This window comes from Opisthocomus hoazin, chromosome 9 (genome assembly GCF_030867145.1).
Source record: "Opisthocomus hoazin isolate bOpiHoa1 chromosome 9, bOpiHoa1.hap1, whole genome shotgun sequence".
Taxonomy (NCBI): domain Eukaryota; kingdom Metazoa; phylum Chordata; class Aves; order Opisthocomiformes; family Opisthocomidae; genus Opisthocomus; species Opisthocomus hoazin.
Window position 1 is genome coordinate 8,892,127 of NC_134422.1, and position 20,876 is coordinate 8,913,002.

General features: G+C 38.4%; 1 protein-coding gene across 3 annotated transcripts in view; it reads left to right on the forward strand.

Moving 5' to 3' along the window:
- NCKAP5 (NCK associated protein 5) overlaps positions 1-20,876 on the forward strand; it is a 404,131-nt gene that overhangs the window by 309,550 nt on the left and 73,705 nt on the right. For all 3 annotated transcript variants that reach the window (XM_075430787.1, XM_075430785.1, XM_075430786.1), the window contains one exon: positions 4,490-4,609. In XM_075430787.1, the coding sequence (XP_075286902.1) occupies positions 4,490-4,609 (120 nt within the window). The remainder of the gene's footprint in view (positions 1-4,489; positions 4,610-20,876) is intronic.

Below are 20,876 nucleotides of genomic sequence, written 5' to 3' on the forward strand. Positions count from 1 at the left end.
CAAGGTGACCTTGGACTCTGCCAGCTAAACACCTAAAAGTGGGGAGTGTGCCCTGACAGCACATTGGAAAAACGTCTGCACCCATGACCTTCTGCACCCAAGTGAATGGTAAGTAGGTGCAGAAGGTTGCATTTGGCGGTCTGCACATCAGGGAGAAGGCTGGATACCCTTCTCGGCTCCTTACTGGACAGATCTTTTGTGAATCAGTTTTACGACATTCTGGATATATTAAAAGGTGTTCAGGGAGATGTTCTGGCCCCATTAAGTCTGCTCTTGAGTATCCTGCCCTGAAGACAGAGATGTCCAGGTGACCTGTAGGTGAGCGATGCAAGACTCTGGAGGGTGCATTGCCCATTACACAGATAACACATTCCTGTGGCCCAAGCTAGCATCAGGAATCCAGAAGTAATAGCGTTCCCTAAATCTCTTCACCCGACAGCTGTGGCCACAAAACAGCCATGCAACTGTTACCACAGGTTAGAGTTGAAAGTATTTTCAATCCCATGGGTTTCTGATGCACAACAAAGCCTTTTACTCTAGAAGAGGGATATTGCCGTACAACAACTGGAAGTATTGTAGCTCGGAGATGATTTGGGCAAACCACAACATAGAGGTAGCTTGTGCTGTTGCTATCTGTGCTGTATTACTCTTCCTGTACTCTGTATACATGTATGCTGCATGGTCTGTGCATCGTCAGAGGACTGCAGTCTGCAGAGCTATTGTTCTAGAAGCGTAACTTCAGCTATCTTTAAAAAGAATCCCAAATCTGCATTTCAATACAGTTTAAATGGAAATGGAGGCATATTCTCATATTAATACACACAAAAACCTCATCCACATTTAAACCATATGTGATTGAATATTTACCAGAGGGTTAATCTCAATATATTAATCTGTAGTTTGGGAATATTATGGTTATTTCCCAGATGAAGAGAGGGGCTTCCTGAGTCCCTTTGCAAAGGCGTCAGACATTTTGATGACTACGGACTTTCTCAGTAATGAATCCTCCCAAACCCATAGGAACCAAGGAGTTCATATGGATACAATAAAACCAGATTTGAATACATTTAGTAAGTGATTTACTTAGTATTGATGGGATTTAACAGCTGCTTACCTATTACTGAGTAATAACAGCTAATTTAATATCCATAGAAAGAGGAAAGAGGGTCCTCTTCTAAATGCTAATGAATATTAACTGTTACAGTGCTCCTGACACCATTCATACAAGTCCTTTTGTAAGAAAAGACAGGAACACAATAGCATACAATAAAGAGGAAATTGGACTCCTCACACCAGTCCCAAATAGGTAGATATCAGAATCCAAATAGTAACTAGTAAACAGATAAATCTAGCATCGTGCAGCTGAGCAGTAAGACAGAGCCAGTCATGCCACAGTGAGATAACACACCTCTGGGGCATAGTGAGACGTGCAGGAAAGCTGAGAGCTTTCAGAAAATGGAGAAGAGTGATTTTGTACAGTAACGCACACTGCGTAGGCTTTGCTGTGAATTCGAAATTGTCCCTCAAGGACTAATTTTTGTTTAAATTAAATACATGCTGTAATGTAACGAATAAAGCACTGTGTACTCGCCGGTATGTGGAAAGACTATGATTCCACTGAGAGAGTCTGGTGACACAAATTGAGTGAGCAAAGCTTGAGTGATTTATCAATGTCACTGGAACCTTGAAATGGAATTACAGTCTTAAATGTGCACTTTCAAGTATGTAATTTGTTACAATACATATAGAATTTCTCTAATGTGAGAGGGTTTTTTTCACTGTGACTATGGAGAAACTACATTAAACTGAGATTTGTGCTGAATTATCCACACAGCAAACTTTCACAATTCTATGTAGCAAAATTATGTGGATTTTCTACCACTCACTAATAGAAAATTTTACCTCTGGGAAATTTAAGACATCAGAAAAACAACAAACTGATTTGAGACAAGCCTGTATGCTCTGATTCTTACTGGAAGCATCCATTCTTTCTCCTTCCGCCCAGAGGCTTCTCATATCACATGAGATGATAAGAGTGCTGGAAACTGGATTCCCCCCCCCCCCCCCATGTAAGACCTGGATCAGCAGTTTCAAATTTGAGTTACACCACTTAATAAAATTGTTTTCTGATCTGTGTATCTGCTCTTTGCATATTACCCTCCTCCACAGGAGTGTATTCAGGAGAATACTTTTTTACTCTGGGTTCTGTATGAAAGTTTTTCTTAATTTTCATCAATGAAATAAAAAAGAAGTGAATTAACTGTTAAAACAGAAGAAACCTCTCCAGAGGAAGAGCAGCGTATTTCTGGAACCTCTAATGAGGGCAGTGAATCCCATTTCGGAGAAAAGCGAGTCTCATACTGAGGAGAAAAAGTAAGAATAGAGAGATGCTTGGATATTACTGTAGCGAGACCATAGGAATACCTAATATATCTGGGAGATTACTAGCTTAATAGCTGGTTGTTTTACCCACAGGAGAGGAATTATATGCTTGAGACATTTGATGGTTGTATTAATTGGTAATTTTAGTCCTTCAACTTTCTAAACTCAGGTTTTATTTTACCAGAATACTGCTACCTTAATGTGCCTCATTCCTCCCCTTGACTACGTGTGGCCTTACCATTGGCATGGTTTACAGCATCTGGGCGGATAATGCACTATCTCATATTTCACTTTTTACAGAAAATGTAGTTTGAAACATAAATCTTATGGTTTTAAAACTGTAAGACAGGAAGGTTTTGAGCAGAGGCGTTGCTAAGATTTAAATTTTTTCTACATTGTCAGTTTGTGTGAATCATTTTTCCCTTGCAGTGCACTTGGTAGTGTTGAGATGTTAAACACTGTTGTAACAGCTAAGGCTCTGTTTTAAATTCTCTGATTATTTGTGAAAAGCATGTAATGATGGGTCTTGATGCTTGCAGTTTCCTAATATAGATTGCCTTGTGTAAGACCAGAGATAAGAGGTCTCACTGACAGAAATCAAAACTTTAGGGCTTTACAAAACATCAAACTCAAGATTTTTGGGGGGTCATGTTGGAAAACTCTAGCAATTTTACTTGAACAGCCACTTGACAGCCACCTAAAAGTAATATTAAAAAACTGTCAAGAGAAAATAACTGCATTCATCCAGCAGTATCATAAAATCTGATACATACTGTATGCATAGCAAGATGTTTTCTGAAAGTCTCAATATGAGCTTATTTTATTGTGTGCTCACCCCTTACAACCTCAGTGCTGGTTACAATGGAGACTAGAGCAACTGTAGGCAAGAATTTGAACTACATCTGACTACAGTCTCCTCCTCAGAGTTGTTTTCTCGTAAGGCTAGGTCATCATGTTAATAATGGTATTGTCAGGACAGCATATGGGGATCCAGAGGCCTGTTTCTCCACCTTCATATGGTGGACAGTAGTATCAGCTAGGCAATACCACAGGGCAGCAACTGTCCTAAATGTAAAGGAATATTGGAAAGTATCTGGAGACATAAATTTTTTTAAAAAAGTAAAGCTAGATGTAGCTGCAACTTATTATTTTTATATGTAATCTTTATTAGGAGACTGCTATTCCTGATTTACGAAGCTCTCAAACCTCAAAATCGATAACTGCACAAATTATGCTGAAAGGCTGAGGGTCAGATTCCACTCTCTCTCCAGAATCCTCTTTTTGATGGAATCCTGTATTCCTTCAAGTGGCCAGGAAAAGTAGGTCTTACATTAAAGACAGACAGACGACAGATAGATAGATATTTGCTGTATCGGAAAGCCATGAATGTCTTGTTTGTGATGAACCTGACTCAGCCTTGGCTGAAAGACCTGCATCTTTTAGTTTCAACAGAAATGTCCTGTGCCTTAAGATGCAGAGGTTTTGTACTCCACCTCTGCTGCTAATGCCCTGTTTTAAGGCTTTTTGCTACCTCGTGCTGGAAATGTCAGGCAGGATCATACTACTGCGGGTGTCTGGTGCACCAACACCTTACTGTGGCCTAGCCAGCTTTACGGTGGCTTGTTACAGTGGGGAAGATACAGACCACTCACAATATGCCAGCCAGCAAGGCTGACTTGGCTATTCCAGAAAAAGCAAGGAGGGGATCAGACTTCAGAAGAATACCTTGAAGGCACAGGACCACTTTGAACTTCTTCCTGGTTTGGTATGGCTTATGCTTTTTCCTTAGATTATGCTTATTACAATATTGATATCGTAATTACTGCTTTCTGCTTCATGGCAGCTACAAAATGAAACACATCGCTAGCAAAGTCACTTTTTATAGTAACAGATAACTCCGAGAGGACGAGTCAGGTAACTAGTGTTTCTCATTACAAGATTTTTCCTGTCATGATCAATCAGAAGAAATGAAATAGCGCATTTTGCTGATTTGTACTGTTTTAAAAGTTGTACCTGTATTCCTTCTTAGTATCTGACATTACTTAGAGCTTTTAAAATGCTTCTGTTACCTGCTTTCTAATCGTCCTAATTCTCCCTTGTGCTGCAGGATCTGAGGGAGGAATGTATAAAGCTGAAAACGAGAGTTTTTGATTTGGAACAACAGAATCGAACATTAAGTGTGCTTTTCCAGCAAAGAGTCAAACCAGCTTCTGACCTCCTTCTTCAGGTAGGAAGTGGCCTTTGCAGGAGGAAAGCAGTAAGCTTTATATTTCTTACAATTATAAAATATTTTTCTTCTATTTAAGGTTATGTCAATAAGTAGGAAATGACAGTTGGGTAGATTTAATATTTTAGAAGAATATCCGCTATCTATAATCTGATACCATTGAAAATGAAAGTGTACGCCAGTGAGCTATGACTACATATTATGGGCAAATGTGGAGAAAGGAGCACACCTGCAGAGTAACTTACGTTTTTAGGTGCTTCTTTGCTATGATAAATCGAATGATATGGGTTCATTATCCCTCTGCAGGGGAGAAGCTCGGATTCTTTAACAGTCTGCTTGATGGTGAACAGTGTAATTTCCTGTGAGAAGACAGCCCATTTATTTAACTTGTGCCATATGTGTTACAAGGACTTAAGTACATCTTCACAGGCTTAGAGTGATTTTTTTTTTCTCCAGCATTTTATGGGAGGATATAGCTGAGAAACCAATTGACCCATCTCCCACTCCTTTGCCGTCCTGGAATAATAAGAGATGTTTCAGTGTTCCTTTTCATTTGGCAAAGTCCATTGTTGTGAATTAATCCATTGCTTTGTCATCCTTTTGTAGAGGTAGGATTGCTTTGCAGAAGTTCCAACAAATCTGACCATGAGCTAGCAGAACAGTAAATGAGGAATAATTAAAACGTGGCACATTTCTAACAATAGGGAAAATTCTGGTTTTAGCAGTATGCATTATTTCTAATTAGAGAGAAGTTAATTCATTTTTGAGAGAAATTTGGGTCATGTCTTCTAGGTAAGTGATATTAAATGTGTATCTTATTTAAATCTTCTGATGCTGTCCATCTGCATCTCAAGGTAAAATTTGGCCTTTGCACTGTTTTCTTGCCAGCTGAGGGCTGCTATAACTCTCATCAGCTTGGGCTGTTTCTTGAGGAAACATGGTCTGCTCACCAGGTGGTGCTTAAAGGCAAGGGAATCCCCATGGTGAGGGCAAATACTGATTTACTGTGAAAATGTAAAGCACAAGCAGAGAGATGCCAGATCACCATCACAGGTCTGGGTTCTTGCATTATCCTCAGGTTCTTGTTCTGTCTCTTGATTTTCTGTTGATTTAGGTATTGCCTGGTCAGGACCTTCTCTCTTCTGGTTTCTTCTCCCTTTCCCCCTGCTTTCTTTCCTGTTTGTTCATCCTTCATAGACTCCTGTGTAGGACTCTTCATACGTTCAGAGTTTCAGACACATCCACCACAGCATCAACCTTTATTGCTGAGCCTTCTGCTTTTGACAGTCGCATCACCTGATCCTTTTTCCTGCATTTGTTTTTTTTCCTCTTTCTTTTTGTTTTTTTTTTTGTTTCTAAAGAGTCTGACTCTAGTCTCTGTTAGTATTGGGTTAGATTGCACAGAAGTCATAGATTGCACATTTTTTATTGCAGATACGGCTCTTCTTCCCAATATCTTGTGTGGAAATAATAAAGCCAGGTTATTCCAGGAATGTTATAGAAGTGTTAGATAGCATCTGAAAAGTGGGATCAATGCTTTGACTTGAGTTTCTTGAAACTGCATTGTGTCACTGCTGTGAAAGAAGTTGAAAGAGATGAACCTGCGTCAAGTGGAAGAAAGAACCAAATGATCTAGCAGGTTTTCCTGAGGGATTCAAACTATTTTACATCATTGTTCCTGCACAGTTTGGCAGGAACTAATGTGTATAGATTTTTTTCCCCCCGCTTTTCACTGGCTTTGTCTTTATTGGCTGAAGAAAAAAGAGAATTAAGATCATTCGCAAAGTCCAGGTCTCCAAGACAACAGCAAAATTTACCTTTATGTCCCTACGCTTGCTGTCAACAGATTTGAACACCCTTGGGGAAAAAAGAGCAGAGAACAAGTTGCAATGTACATCAGAAAATTAAGTTTCTGTTTAAGCACTTCATATGTAATTTTTACCAAAAAAGGAAACAGTAAATTTGTGCGTTTCCAGAAATTTATTTGTCCTCTAACTTTACTCCAGACTTGAATGAGTGGTGCGTAATCTATGATCTTGCAGTCTGAGGTGTAAAATCTGAATAAGGGTGTTTCCTTAGGACAGAAATTAAGCAAAAATAGTTGTGTGGCTGCACAGAATTGAAGCACAGTTTGGATTGTGTCTTCTTGGAAACGCATACCTCCCAGATTTAGAGCAATAGCTAAACTCTACAGAAGAGTACTAAATAGGTGGGTAGGGACATTCCTGTTAAATCATGACCCTAATCAAAGCAAATGGGCAAATACTGCTGAGGGGGGGGGGGCGGGCTGTATGTGGGGTTGATTTCACCTTTTGTGTACTGTCTGATACAGTACAGTTTGATTTTATTTACATGTTGATCTCATCCTAGGAGTTATTCACACTCAATACAATCAAAAATCTTGAAGAATGCTACAGAAGAGGTTATAAATTAAAAATAACTAGTATTGGTTACTTTTTCTGCATATCGACTTCTGTGATTTGATTGTATATTACCATCATGTTATTCTGTAATTGACATTAGAAGACTCTTGTATTAAAGAGTAAGCTTATTTTTAACCATAAGCAGTCTTGACATCTTAGATTTCAACACAGATTTCTGGGGAAAAAAAAAAGAAAAACTGATTGCTACCAGTTTAAAAGAAGATCATGCAGTAAGGTTTTCATAACTGCTTCAGGAATCCTTCACTGTAAAACTATTATTAAAAGTATTATGCTTTCACGCATTTACAAGAAGTGTAAGTGTCTAAGGGTACTTGAAGGGTCTAATAGTATTTTAAAAGAAATATGTGTGATTTCTTGAGGTGTGTGATTATACATGTTGCCATATAGCTTCTTTGCTACTGGAAATTTTGGTGTGCTTACTGCTTGTAGGGAGAATGACACAGAGGCTATGTCACTCCTGTCATGAGAAGATCAAGTAATGCTGATGCAAAATGTAAGGAGGAAGAAGAGATAACTCAAGCTTTTTTGGTTTTTTTTGTCACCTCTTTCATATTGTAGATGATTTTAAGAGCTACCCTGTTTTTCTGGGGATATTCTTTCTAGCTGAAGAGTGTGATTTACAGAGTTGGTGTTAGGGTAGATAAATAAAGGGGAGCCTGATCACCTATATTTTTTAAAATTTTGTTTTATTTAGCCAATCTCTCTTCTTAAGATGAAGAAGCCTTGGAAAAGTGTCTCTGTCTCAGCACCATTTGAAGAGCAACAACAGTTTTACACAAAAACTAGCACAGAGGAGTAGCTTCTGTCCAGGCAGCCTTCATTTTCCTCAGTTAACACGGCTGCTAAAAAGAGATAAAATTCTGCCTGTCATAGCAGGAGAGGTTTGGGAAAAGAAAACCAGGAACTGCATTTTAGCGAGCCACCTTGTATTTCATCTGGCAGTGGGAGAAATAGTTGGGAATAATAGACTTAAGATTTAAAATTGGGTAGAGAGAAACTGGTTGGAAGTGAAGAGGGAAATTTGTGTAGGTGGTATACAAAAGGTTGCTGAAAGGAGAAGATAAATCCAAAGATATAAGAGTAGGAAGAAGAAGCCTTAGGTGAAATTTAACGCTTCTGCTTTGCCCATGGCCATGTATAGCATCTATGAAATATTTTTAAATGTAAATGTCAATATCACTATATTTCTGTCTTTGCCTTATTTTTTTCTAAATGATGCAGTGTTTTCTTCAAAGAAACTTTAAACTACTAAAATCACCAAATTATAGAGTTATTCCACTTGTTGGCTGTGTTGTCTCCCAGACTTGTTTTGACTTTATCAGGTGTAGGCTGCTCAGTCTTGAGACACAGATCTTTTCACAGATCTTTTCTTCTAGTTAGCCCTCTTTTTTCCACTCCTACCTGAAAATGTAACTCATGACATTGAACCTTATTCTGATATTACATACCTTCCTTTTACAAGAATGATGACTTGTATAAAGTTACTGGGGATAACAGGGGTCAGGGTTTGCCTTCTGATAGATATCGCAGTTATTTGTTTATATTATGTATCTCTGTTTATATAAATTCAACATGTTTGTTAGATGAATTGTTCCTGCGGGTGAAGACTGGCTTTCACTTTTCACCCAGAAGTTTGCTGTCACAGTTTTTTTACAAAGCATGCAGGGAAATTTCAGTGAAATGTGTTAAAAAGTGGCAAGTGGCAACATTTATTGAGTTGATTTATTTGATTAAATAAGTAATAAAATTCTCATAGTTCAGAAAGTATAAAATAATATTTCTAATCATAAGATTTACAGTATCTCTCATCCTAAACTATATTTTCATTGCCATTTTATTTCCATCATAAAAATTCTACTTTATCAACTCCAGAACAAAGCAGGGAGGACTCTTGAAGCATCTATTTTCTCCTTGTGTTTCTCTGCCCAGATTAGTTTCATTTATTACTCATGGACCATCCACATTGTTTTAATTTTATGTCTGAAATTTTGTCTAGAATGCTACAGCACAGTCTGCTGAATTCTCAGAAAGTCAATTTAAATAATAACTGCTTTCTTATAACTGCATTGATATTAGCTCTTTTAATAAACTGACAGCTATGCCCTGACGTATGAGATAGAGTATAGCTGTACATACTTCGATGGAAACAGTTGTACAACCTAGCAGGAAGGGGGAAAATGAACCGATGACATTATTATATATGGGACGAAAAAGAGGGCAATTAGTTGCCCCAGCACCTGACAAAAGGAGATGGAGTATCTGGCCTCAGAGTCTGACCTCTGATTCAGACATCGTTAGACATGATGAGGTCTGAATGCAGAAGGTTAAAAGTGTAGTTGTGTTGCTTTACAGTGATCAGATATACCAAATATTTAAGTATTTCAGAAAGTAAACATCTGAGGGCTTGAAATTAGAACTAAAGATCATCACACACTGTTAGAAAACAGTTTGTCAGCAGTCCAAAGTGTAAATAACTGGATTGTTATATGCTGAGCAGCAGCAGAATTCCCATCTGACAGAAGCCAGCTACTAGTCCTGCCTTGTGCCTCTGGGCTCTGCAGAGAGCAGGCGGGCTGGAGACCAAGATCAGCAAATTGTATTTGAAGTTTTGAAACTCCTGCAGTTGACCTGCTTATTCTGTTACGTCACATTTGTTCCTTTGTGTCCATCAGGTTGTTGGGGTACTCTTATCTGCAAATCTTCTGAAAATTTCCAGCTCCAGAACAAACTCTGTCCTTTTTTTCTCGGTAAACATATAAATATAAACCAGGTGTCTGTAGTGATATTTACTTACTCAGGAATCAGGACTGGTGGCTTGAGGAGAAATTAATTTCAAATCTGCCAATTGTTTCAACAGTAGTGGAAAACTGCTTAAAAGTTAGAACAATCTCAAGAGCTGTATAAACAATCACATAAATTTAAATCGTGTTTGAGATATTTTAAGTTTAACACACTAAACTTTATCCAAGAATTATGTTGCCAGTAGAGCACCTACAAAGAAACGAGGTGGTGGTTTTTACACCATTTACCGTTCTCAAAAGATTTCAGGCCGTAGTCCTGCTGGAGTGCTTTCTCCAAATCAAGGCTACCGAAGGTGCACAATTACTGTCCTGAAGAGCTTGTCCCAGGAAAGAGCATCCAGTCTTGTAGCAGTGAGAAATGAGAAGAATGCCTCTCTGTATCAGGAATCAAGATCGTCATCTAGTGAGGAACACTCAAAGATTTTTGAGGCTTTCAAGAACAGATTAAAGGAACATTTCTTGATGTGAAGATGCTGATGTCATTATTTCCGATCTTCGATTATCTCAGTAAACTGGTACCTACTTTCTATTTCTGTCATGTCCTTACTCACCAGTAGCATCTGAGAAGACAGAAATACAAAGCTTCTAGTCTCTTATTTCATCTCAGCTTAAATCATCAACGTGTAATAATGCATTATAAACCGTATTTCTTACTTTCCTGTTTCCAGCTCCAAATAGATATTGAAGAAACATCACAGAAATAAAGTGTTCATGAGAGTCTGCTGGTTAGATGAGTGGGTGACTAAAATCAGTGATGAGAGAAGGAAAAGAAGTAACCTCCTCTGAATAAACTCTGTCTAACCTCCCTAAGCTGAGCCGTATGACTTATAGTTTTGAATACAGCAGCAGCATAATACCTGAAAGAATTAGGCTGGATATCTGATATCCAGCCAGCTCTGGAAGGAGGCTCTGCGATAAGCAGATTTTTGGGAGAGCACTGATAATCGCTGGGTGTCATCCGCAGCAGTGGCTCTCTGCAGACCATCTCTAGTTACAGGGACTTACACTTGTAAGTATGGAAATCACAGCCGCGGTGTGTAGACCTCCGGGAAGCTTTGTGAGATCCCTCGGGCGAAATGGCTGAGGCAGCTTTTCTTGTCCCTCAAGAACACCAGTCCGTAACACGGGGGAATCCTTACGTGCTCTTTTCTGACTGGGGAAAGTATAAATCTTTCATTCTTAAAATAAAATGCTTTGCTGGATCTAAGTCTAATTCAGGCTGATAAAGGAACATCACAAAAATTTTTGTTACAGACCATGTCATGATGTATGAGAAGTGAGGGAGGGCATTATCCCTTACAACACTTAAAACTAAAGCAAACAAAGCACAGCAAGATGTTCGGTGGAGAACGGTATTTTATTATGAGGGAGTTAGATCAACTGACCTGATAGGTCTGCTCCATATGTAATTTGTGTGTTGGTGATCTCCCTTCTTGTCAGACTGTAGTCCCTTATTTCAGCACCTAAATTCGTACCAATTTGCTCTCAAACAAAACGAAATAGGAACTAAAGCTCACTAAGCATGTAGTTCTGATGAGAATGATAATGCTGTTAAGAGAAAATTACTCCCAATTGCTAGAATTTCATATGTCCAAGTACTTTTACTAGCCTTGAGAGGTCCCAAAGAAAAGCACTGAAAGGCTTTCCATATCTACATAAACATGACGTTTTGTGATACAATTTTAAATGTATCTTCAGATACCAGATACAAAAATGAGCTTTTTCCATTATCCTAGTGATAATAAATGGCTACAGAGATACCAAGACCAGTAATTCAAATGAGCAAATAATCTTTAGGAAAGCCACAAGTGATCTTTTTTGAAATGTTTATGAATGGTTTTGACTGAGGAGAGCAGTATTTTTAAGTTTTGAAGAAATGTTCAGGCATTGTTCTGAAGAGCAAAGACAGTCTTCCAGAGTAAGCATGTGTCAAGAAAACCGTGGGGCTGTACTGATGTGACAGGCCTTAGCAACAAAAGGAGGATTTTACTGCCTGTTTTTTAGATAAAGAGGAATATGCAACTAAGTGAACCATAGATTTCTCTGTATTTTATGCATAGATTTTTATTATCAGTGATGATACACATGATGGCAGGAATCAAATATGGCATTTGAAACTGTAAGCAAGTATGTGGGCAGACTCATTAAGTACAAGAATGTTTTTCATGTTTTTTCCTACTATTGTGTACATTCAGTATGGGAATAAATGTAAGAAAAAGGGAAGGAATTCCACAATACAAAATAGTATTACTGTATTCCTTTCTAACTTACTGTGTGCTTCAAACCTCTAATAAGCATTAAAAAGATAGGTTTTTTTATTCCATGCAGTTATATTTAACCTATAGCAATGCTTAACCTGTTGGATGAATTTCAGCCTGCTCTGTTTGCTGAATGTATTAGAAAGATGTATTAGCAACTTATCATGTAAATCCCTGCATAAAAGGTCAAATGTAAATATAGAGACTGGTTAGAGGCAGCCTTTATTCTAGACTGTGAATTTTGTGAAAACTCTATGAACACTCATAACACTCATGTTTATGTTTTGTGTGACCAACAGATCCATTTTTTGCCTGATGTGTTTCTGGTTTTGAAGTTTGCAATGAATTTTTTTATGTATGTATTTGGTGTATTTAAGTCGAGTCATTCATTCAGGTTTCCTTTCTAAATGGAAAAATCTTTCTCACTGACATTCTGATAGCAAAAATCGGCATGAATTTGTTCTAATGTTATCACAGTATATGATGTGGTAAGGACAAGCCATGTGTTACATATAAAAGTATAAGTTCATGTCATCAGGTCAACTTTTACAGCCTCCCCATTTTGGATTTCACAGTGGAATAAAATAGTAGCCACTGCAAGCCTTGCCTAAATACAATATGGAGAAGTAACATGTGAGCTAGATAATTGTTTTCTCATCATGGTGTGTATTTCACACTCCATAACTCCCAAATGAAATACCAAAAGAATGCATAAAATTAAATTATTCAAAGATTTAGAGAGCTTTCTCTTGTTGTGGTAAAGTAGGAATCTATTGAAATTCTAAAGCACACCATTATTATTACAGATGTGTCATTTTCTTCTTACTGCACTAATAGAGCTAAGTATGTAGTTTGATTTTTGTTTTCTTAAGACTTTGAAACTGAAATGAAGGATAACTGCAAAAATGTGTTTATGAAACAGATAACAATACATAAAGGATTAATTTCATCTGTTATTGCCGTCAATACATATAAAACTTCATTTATATTTTACTTTAGAACTGTGCTTTTGTTTCTGTTATTTAAGTGTAGTGGCACTTTGCATGAAGCAATATGGAACTGTGGCTCTTTTACTTAAAAATAGGTGTGCCAGTAAGTACTTTACTTGGTAACATTTAAACTGTTCAGATTATATTAAGTCAGTGTCATTTGCTAGTAATTTTAAATTATACATATCACAGAATCACAGAATAGTAGGGGTTGGAAGGGACCTCTGTGGGTCATCTAGTCCAACCCCCCTGCCGAAGCAGGGTCACCTACAGCAGGCTGCACAGGACCTTGTCCAGGTGGGTCTTGAATATCTCCAGAGAAGGAGACTCCACAACCTCCCTGGGCAGCCTGTTCCAGTGCTCCGTCACCCTCAGAGGGAAGAAGTTCTTCCTCATGTTCAGACGGAACTTCCTGTGCCATCAAATGAATCAAAGTAACATGCTAAGTGGGTTTTAGCACGTAAGATTGTTCAAAAGGTATTTTCTGTTGCCATCTGTTATGAAAAAATTCATTTACCTGTGATATACTATGTATGTTTTGTATACTCTTATGGATACTGCACATAGAAGAAAGGAGTGGTAATTAGAGTAAAATGCTATTCATAATGAATCATAAAACACCTACTGAGCCAAACCCATCTTTTAGTATTGAATTTTACTAATGCTCTCCTTTGTTTCCCAAATGACCTATCTTCTTTAATGATGGTTTGGATACTGGTAAGATTCAAATCCCCGTCCAAAGGCCGTGACACTATTGACTAAATCTCTGTTGACTTCGCTGAGAATGTGAAATACTGTATTTCAAGATAAAATCAGCACATGGATGCTCAGTGAAACTGAAGAGTCCATTAGTGCCTTAACTCTTAAATTACCATCTGGGTATCTCTTTTGATAAGGACAAGCTAAAAGGACAAGTTACCTTTGTCATTAAATCTTTAACAATGTGATATTGACAGACTTGAGTCTTTCTGTATTTTTGGCATTTTTAGATTGCATTCGGGCTCATTTCTTCCTCTGGATGTGAGCAAGCCATGTTTCATTAGTCACTATCTGACGTCTGGGTACAGGGAGGAGCAGTGATTTGTCTGTGTCCTGGGTGCATTGCAAGGGCATCTTCAACATTATGAATTAAACTCCATCTTACCTCATTACGAGTATGGAATCCAGACTGCCAAAGTAATGCCATCTTGAATTAATATCAGTGCTTTAAAAATCTCAAATATACGCCCACTCTTCAGTTCATCTTTCCGGTATACAGTTTCAGAAATGAACTACTCAATTTTGTAGTGTTTTCATCCTAAATTTTTATATTCAGTCATATTTTAAAAGCAGAAATACTCTATCTAGGGTTTTTTTTGTTTCCTATTACTTACTCTTAGTTCCATTTTTTTCTCTAAACAAGCCTTGTGTACTTTTCCTGTACAGTAGATACAGGCACAGGCACAAGTCTAGGCACAGTTATTATGGGTCATAGATACTGCAAGTGTGAACATGAATCAGAGATTAAAACTCTGTTTTAAAGGCTCACTTAAATTTATTCCACTAAATGGCCCTTAGGAGATCTTGACAATTATTAGAAATATGGATACTCTCGGCTCTGTTACCAGTCTTCACCAGTTCATGGGGGAATAACAAATGGAAATAACCTTTAATTTAGGTCTTTAGGTCCTTCACACAGGACCAGACTTTCAGGTGTTCAGGCCTTGTGCTGAGCTCTTTTGAAAATCTGGCTACTTACTTGGTCTGAACTGGGAGCTGACCCCTTTTGAAATTCTTATATAATACCTCCTAAGCCCTGCTTTTATCTACCGTGAAAAAACGATCAATTCACAAGGGCACGGATTGCTAATCAAATGTTGGCACCACTTCTTGTGAGCACAGAGAGCTGCCGAAAGGCTCTGCCGCTCTCGGCCACCGATGCCGGAAGCAGAGCTGGCCGCTGCCTCGGGCCTGGGGGCAAGCTGCGGGGTGCGGGAGGGGACTCTCTCTTGTGGCATCGTGTGCCAGGGCCTGGCACTCCCCAGGCTGCTCCAGGTGCCGAAGAGCGCTGAGAGGGCACTGTGCCTTCCCTCACAGGAGCACCGTTTGGCCCAGGAGGAGTGATGGACATTTCTCATTTTCCGTTTCCTCCTGGCTACAGCAGCATGAGTGAGGTGCAGATGAAGGTGGCCAGTGAAGGTCTGTGTCCTTGTGTTGTCCAGTATGGTGCCCCCTCCTCATTGGTACCAGCACTGGCTCTCCCATCTCCCCTCTGTTACAGCTTTACAGAGATTTCTCAGCTTGCATGGCCAGGCTGACTGCGAGATCCTTTTGCAGTTTCTCACCACTCTGGAGTAGGTTGCTGGCACTACAGAGGTCTGAAGCCAGGATTTGAGATGCTTGTTTCAGATCATCAGGACTGCAGAGTTGCACTCTGTCCTTCACAGAAGCCCTGTGATTTTTGTATATCAGAATAAATGTTGCCATTTGGAAATCTTGTGGTCAGATTTCAGGCTCTCAGGAATGAAAGACCACAACACATGCACACTGTGACCATCTAGAAGCATTATTTCTCAAAAGCAGCAAAAGTTTTGGAAGTCTACGGGATGATTTCTGACCTAGCAGAAGTTCCTTTAATTTCAGTACAATAAGTAGAGCCAATAATTCTTACCAGCTGGAAATCTGCCCACTTACTCTTTCTAAACCATGCCTCAAGTAAGTGCTTTGAGGAAAAAGGATAGAATGAAGTACCTTGTTTCCAGTTATTCAAGAAAACCTTATTAAAAAGTCTCTCCTTATTTGAAATTATTCTTTCAGCCAAAAACAATGCATTAGAGTTGGAGAAAATATGTATGTAAAAGCCTTCAACGAATGATGAAAGCCTTTCTTGAAATCCTCCTTCTACTTTTAAACTCTTTTCAGTCCATCTGACATTTCTATAGTATTACACGAAAAAAAAAAAGCGGGTGGCGGGATGGAGAAATCTGTTAAATGCATAATACTGAGGCAAGGAAAGTATGGCTTGTTCAACGTTAACCTGGACAAATTCGTGCTCTTGTCGTTTAAATGAATGCACCTTTCCAGTGTCTAGCTTGCTGGACCTTGGAAACAGCAGTGAGGAAGGACTGTAAAAATGATGCTCATCTCTCTCAAATTATTTTTCTCAGTAAATGAATGATTTCAGTGAAATCCAAAGAAGGATGAATCTGCTGAGTTGAATCACCTGTTCACAGCCAATGAGCTTCCATGTGAAACAGTGCTTGCCCTCCCCTGTTGCCATGTATTGATCTAAAACATCTTCCCTGAGCCTTCTCTCTCCTTTTCCTCCTACAGGCAAAAGGTTAGAGTTAGATAATAGTATTAATTTTCCAGACATCTGCACATGTTTTAATAGCCTTTAGAAGGTTTGAAATGGTTTCTGTTTGACCACCACAGGGCTAAAATGCCATTAAGACTTAGATTGTAGCAATACATAACAATCATAGCCCCGTAGTTCAACCTGGCAATAAAAAAGCTAATTTATTTTATCGGAGATTTAAATTAATGTGATGAACTCCTCTCTCAACAGGAGCTGTAATACCACTCTTACAAAAATACCATAGCCCTGCATATTTTCAAAACCAGAGAAAACACTTCCAACAAACCTTGCGTATGTATTTGTTCTGTGTGCTTTCTGAGCGTTTGTATGTGTGTTTGCGTGTTCCCATAATACTGCTTACCATTCCTGAGACCATTTTGGTTTTTTTGTCGTATCTCCATTCTTAGCCTCATTTTTTTCTGTCATCTGACTCATAGACTCAGCAGGAAGAAGGTGATTAATAGATCCAGGGCAGTCTCCAGTGTTAGCCTTTTTTTTTTTTTTTTTACCACCCTGAGAACTGGAATTTTCTTACAGGCAAAAATTATTACTGGTTAGGTAAACTGAGTTTAAAATAGCTTTTAAAAAAGACATATGCAGTTAATAAGGACATTTCTGAAAACCTGTGAAAGAAACATTTAGAGCTCAGACAGTTTTCATTTCCAACTGTATGCTAGAGGAAAGCTGCAGCTTATCCCATTATAAAGTGATAAAGCAGTATTTGATGGCAGCAGCTTCTGTGATAAAATGATCATGGCAGCACTGAGAACGAATCTAATAAGGGAATTGATCTGTAGATTCCAATTCTGTAAGAGCCAACATCGATCAACATAAATGTCAATAACAAGATCGTACTGAGGTCTGCCTAATTCCTTTAGATGATTTTGGGGCACAGTCGGAAAGTGAATGTGAAAATGAATTTTACACTGTAGGAATCACAAAGACAAAGACCAAAATTATGTTGTGCTACCAGGACTATCACCGATTGTCATAGTGTCAGCAATTTAGCAGCGTGTGGAAATAAGTGAGTAACCTTTAATCAGATAGTGATTGATAATGCGAGACCTGTTGTATAAGGGAGACTGAAGCATCAGTACTTTTCATCTGTGTTTTCATGTTAAAGCATTTCTTAAATACAGAGAAATAAGAAAAAAACAGCCCATCTTTTTACTGCTGAAGTATAGATAGCATGAGTAGGGCACGCCATAAAAGATTGATGGCATAGTTCTTCCTTGTCACCGGAGTTCAGCATAAAGTTGTTTCCTAGGCTGATTCTGACCATGCTGAAATGTTAAGAAAAAATGGTTTTGTTTGTGAGCCATGTAACAAGAGGAGGTGTCAGGGTGCGCAGGATTCTGCCTTTCACTCTTTGATGTTCCCATAATTCATAGCACCTCTGTGATGTTGGCACTCATTTAGCAAAGTGGAATTAACATTAATTAGTCTTAGATCAGTAGAAAGGTGTTTACAAAAAAATTTTCTGTTTTGTACCAAATTAGTAAGAAACAAAGTACAAATATGTACCAATAAGAGGCTCGACTCTTTTATAATACTGTTCTCACAAAACTGCTGTTTTACCGTACTCTAAGGAGTCTTCCATGAGCAAGCTCGTTGAAAATATTTATTTCATTAATTATTTACATTCTGACTAACTGATTACCAGGTCATTGATGTAAACTGTTGACTTTACAGTAATTACAAACCACAGGGAACTTTATACATACATTTTCCTAGGAAATTAAATTAGCTCATTTTATTACTACTGCAATATTTACAGACTCCTACCATAGTGCTATTAAGATGGGAACTAACACTTTGGAGTCTCAGAGCTTGAAAACACTGATAAGATTTATAAAATGAAAACTAGGATCAGAGAGGATTACTTTTTGTCTTTCAATGTAACTTTTATTTAAAGGAGTTTAGAAAAATTAATAAAACTAAGGGATTTGGAGCAGGAGTAATTTTAGACTTACATTAGTGTTGTCAGCTCTCTGAAGAATACAAGGAGATTATGTTATTTATGTTTGTGCATCAAATATCTGCTTAATACCCCCCAATTTATACCCTAGGATGTAGGTTTCCAACCTTCAGAGTTACTTTGGAATCTAATTTACTGGTTTTTGCCATCTCTGGATGGCTCGATAATAATGGAGAGGAGCAAGTCTGGAAAATCTGAAGCAGACGCAAGTGAAACCTTTGTTTTACTTTTTGTGCTGGATTTGCCTTGTTAACAGGATTTTCGGATGTAGTTTTGGCACCCTAATCTTCTATACAAATGTTTGTAATATCGTACCCTTCTACTTTATCTTGGATATTGTCAGTTAAGTCTCAGTAAACTTGCCTAGAGGACTTGCTAGCAAAACTGACAAACCACTTCTTAGGTTTGAATTTAAAGTCTGGTATCTTTTGTATCACCAGTATCTTCTAGGTTTTTTAGTGAAGTTAGCCTAGTGGGAGGGGTAAAAACAACAAAATCAAGTGGAAAATATCAAATTAGAACTTTCATGAAAGTTAGATTTATGGAAAATTCAAATCCACTTGACTTGGAATTTCTGGAATAGCTGAAAACTTCCTTTTTTTTTGCACTAAGAACTGATTTAGCTTCCTCAAATGTTTCGCAGTTAGTCCTTTAATATTTGTTTTATGTATAACTCTTCCTTCTGTTACCACTGAGCAACACTGCACTTTTCTGATGGTTTCCTGTATTTTACACAGCTCTAGGTAAGACCAATAAATAACAGTCTCCAGCTGCCTGCTCATACCACTCTAAGAGTTCACTTACTGGGTATTAATGCCCTCTTCCCACCAAAAATAAATCCAACCAGCTATAGTGGTAAGTCTCCTGCCATACAGCTGTTGAGAACCCTAGCAGCAACATATAGGGCAAACTAGTTTTATTAACCTGTCAGACAGACCTTAAGAAAGAACAGAGTATTAAATATGAAAGACAACATACATGTTCATACTAAATACAATGGGGTGTAAGACTTCTGAGTCACTTTGCCTGCTCCAGACTGAGCTGTATAACGTTTTGTGTTACACACTTTTGCCAAATATCAAGTGTCTTCATTAACAGCTTGGTCTGTTAGAAGTGGTGCGTGTAGCAACAGAAACAGGAAAAGTAGCTTAATGTGATAAATAGGTTTTACAATCAGAAGTTGTATGTTCTTGCCTGCGCAGAGGTGTATTAGTAGCTTCTAGAGGTCTAAGAAGTGATGAACATATCATTGTTTTGGGTAAAGGAGGAGTATGTTAAATGGTCAAAGGCTGTTTCTCACTCCACTTTTAGCCCCAATCCTGTACATGGTTAAACATGACCCAGCAGGAGGAGAACAGAGTCACTTGGCAAGATGACTGCATATTGCATGTTCTCCTGGATGTCTCCTGTGACTGACTCCTGTTACCCATATTGCAGAGCTTTCTTCATGTTCTCTAGGGGATGTTCTGCAGCAAAAGAGTGGGGCCAAAGAGAGCTGTGGTGAACTTCTATTTGCTCCTATGCTTCACTGATCCATTGCCATTTTTTTTCCCATGGCTGCTTGATGCAGACTTTTGGTGCTTAAGGAAAGGCACAGGTACAGACTGACTGGTCATGGTTACTATATGTACAAGTGAAAATATGACTATAAATATTTGTCACAAAATAATTGCATATAGTCAAACCTGTGTGGTTTACCTGTAAACATGTAACAAATTTTACATACAAAAGATGTAAATGCAGAAGAGTTGTTGAGCTGTCATGTTACTACCAGTCAAAGTGAACATGGACGCAGAATGCTACCCTAATGCGGAGAGCAGGGAAAGTTAAGATCTGAACCGTGCTGCTTCCTTTTAAAATGCTGAACTACTTCCCCCCCACCCCCCCTTTAAAGCTTTGTCTCTTTTTAATGCACTTGTGAAAATCTAGAGAGACATACACCTGTATGGATGTTCCTGTGTAGCTTATAAGATAATGGCCATGTTTTATTCCCAGAAATGGCACCAAAAAAATCACATTATGAACTGTTTACTTCTGGGTAGAAATACAAGAATATGACTGTGCATGGAGGACTTTATTTCATGTAAAGGCAGTGCTGGAAAGTGGTAAAAAGGACAGGAATGCTTCTTAAAAGACACACTGTATTCTGCAGCTGAACGACCATAATGCCGGACTTCATGTTAGTCTAAAATATTTATAAGAATCACAATCAAAAGTAACTTCACACTGTTAGGATAAGTGATGACTGCAAAGCAAATTAGCGTGGCTATATCCGCAGTGAAATGTCCTTGAAATTACCCTGAAGGATATAGGTATAGGTATAAAAAGGAATCTGGGACGGCATATACTGTGCACAAGAGCTCTGCTGGGAACTTGCCTTTCTTCATATGCAGTGAGCAGCTGGAAAGATGAAGGCAAGTTCCTAACCAAGCTGGTTAACTACTGGGAAGTGCTCAGCGT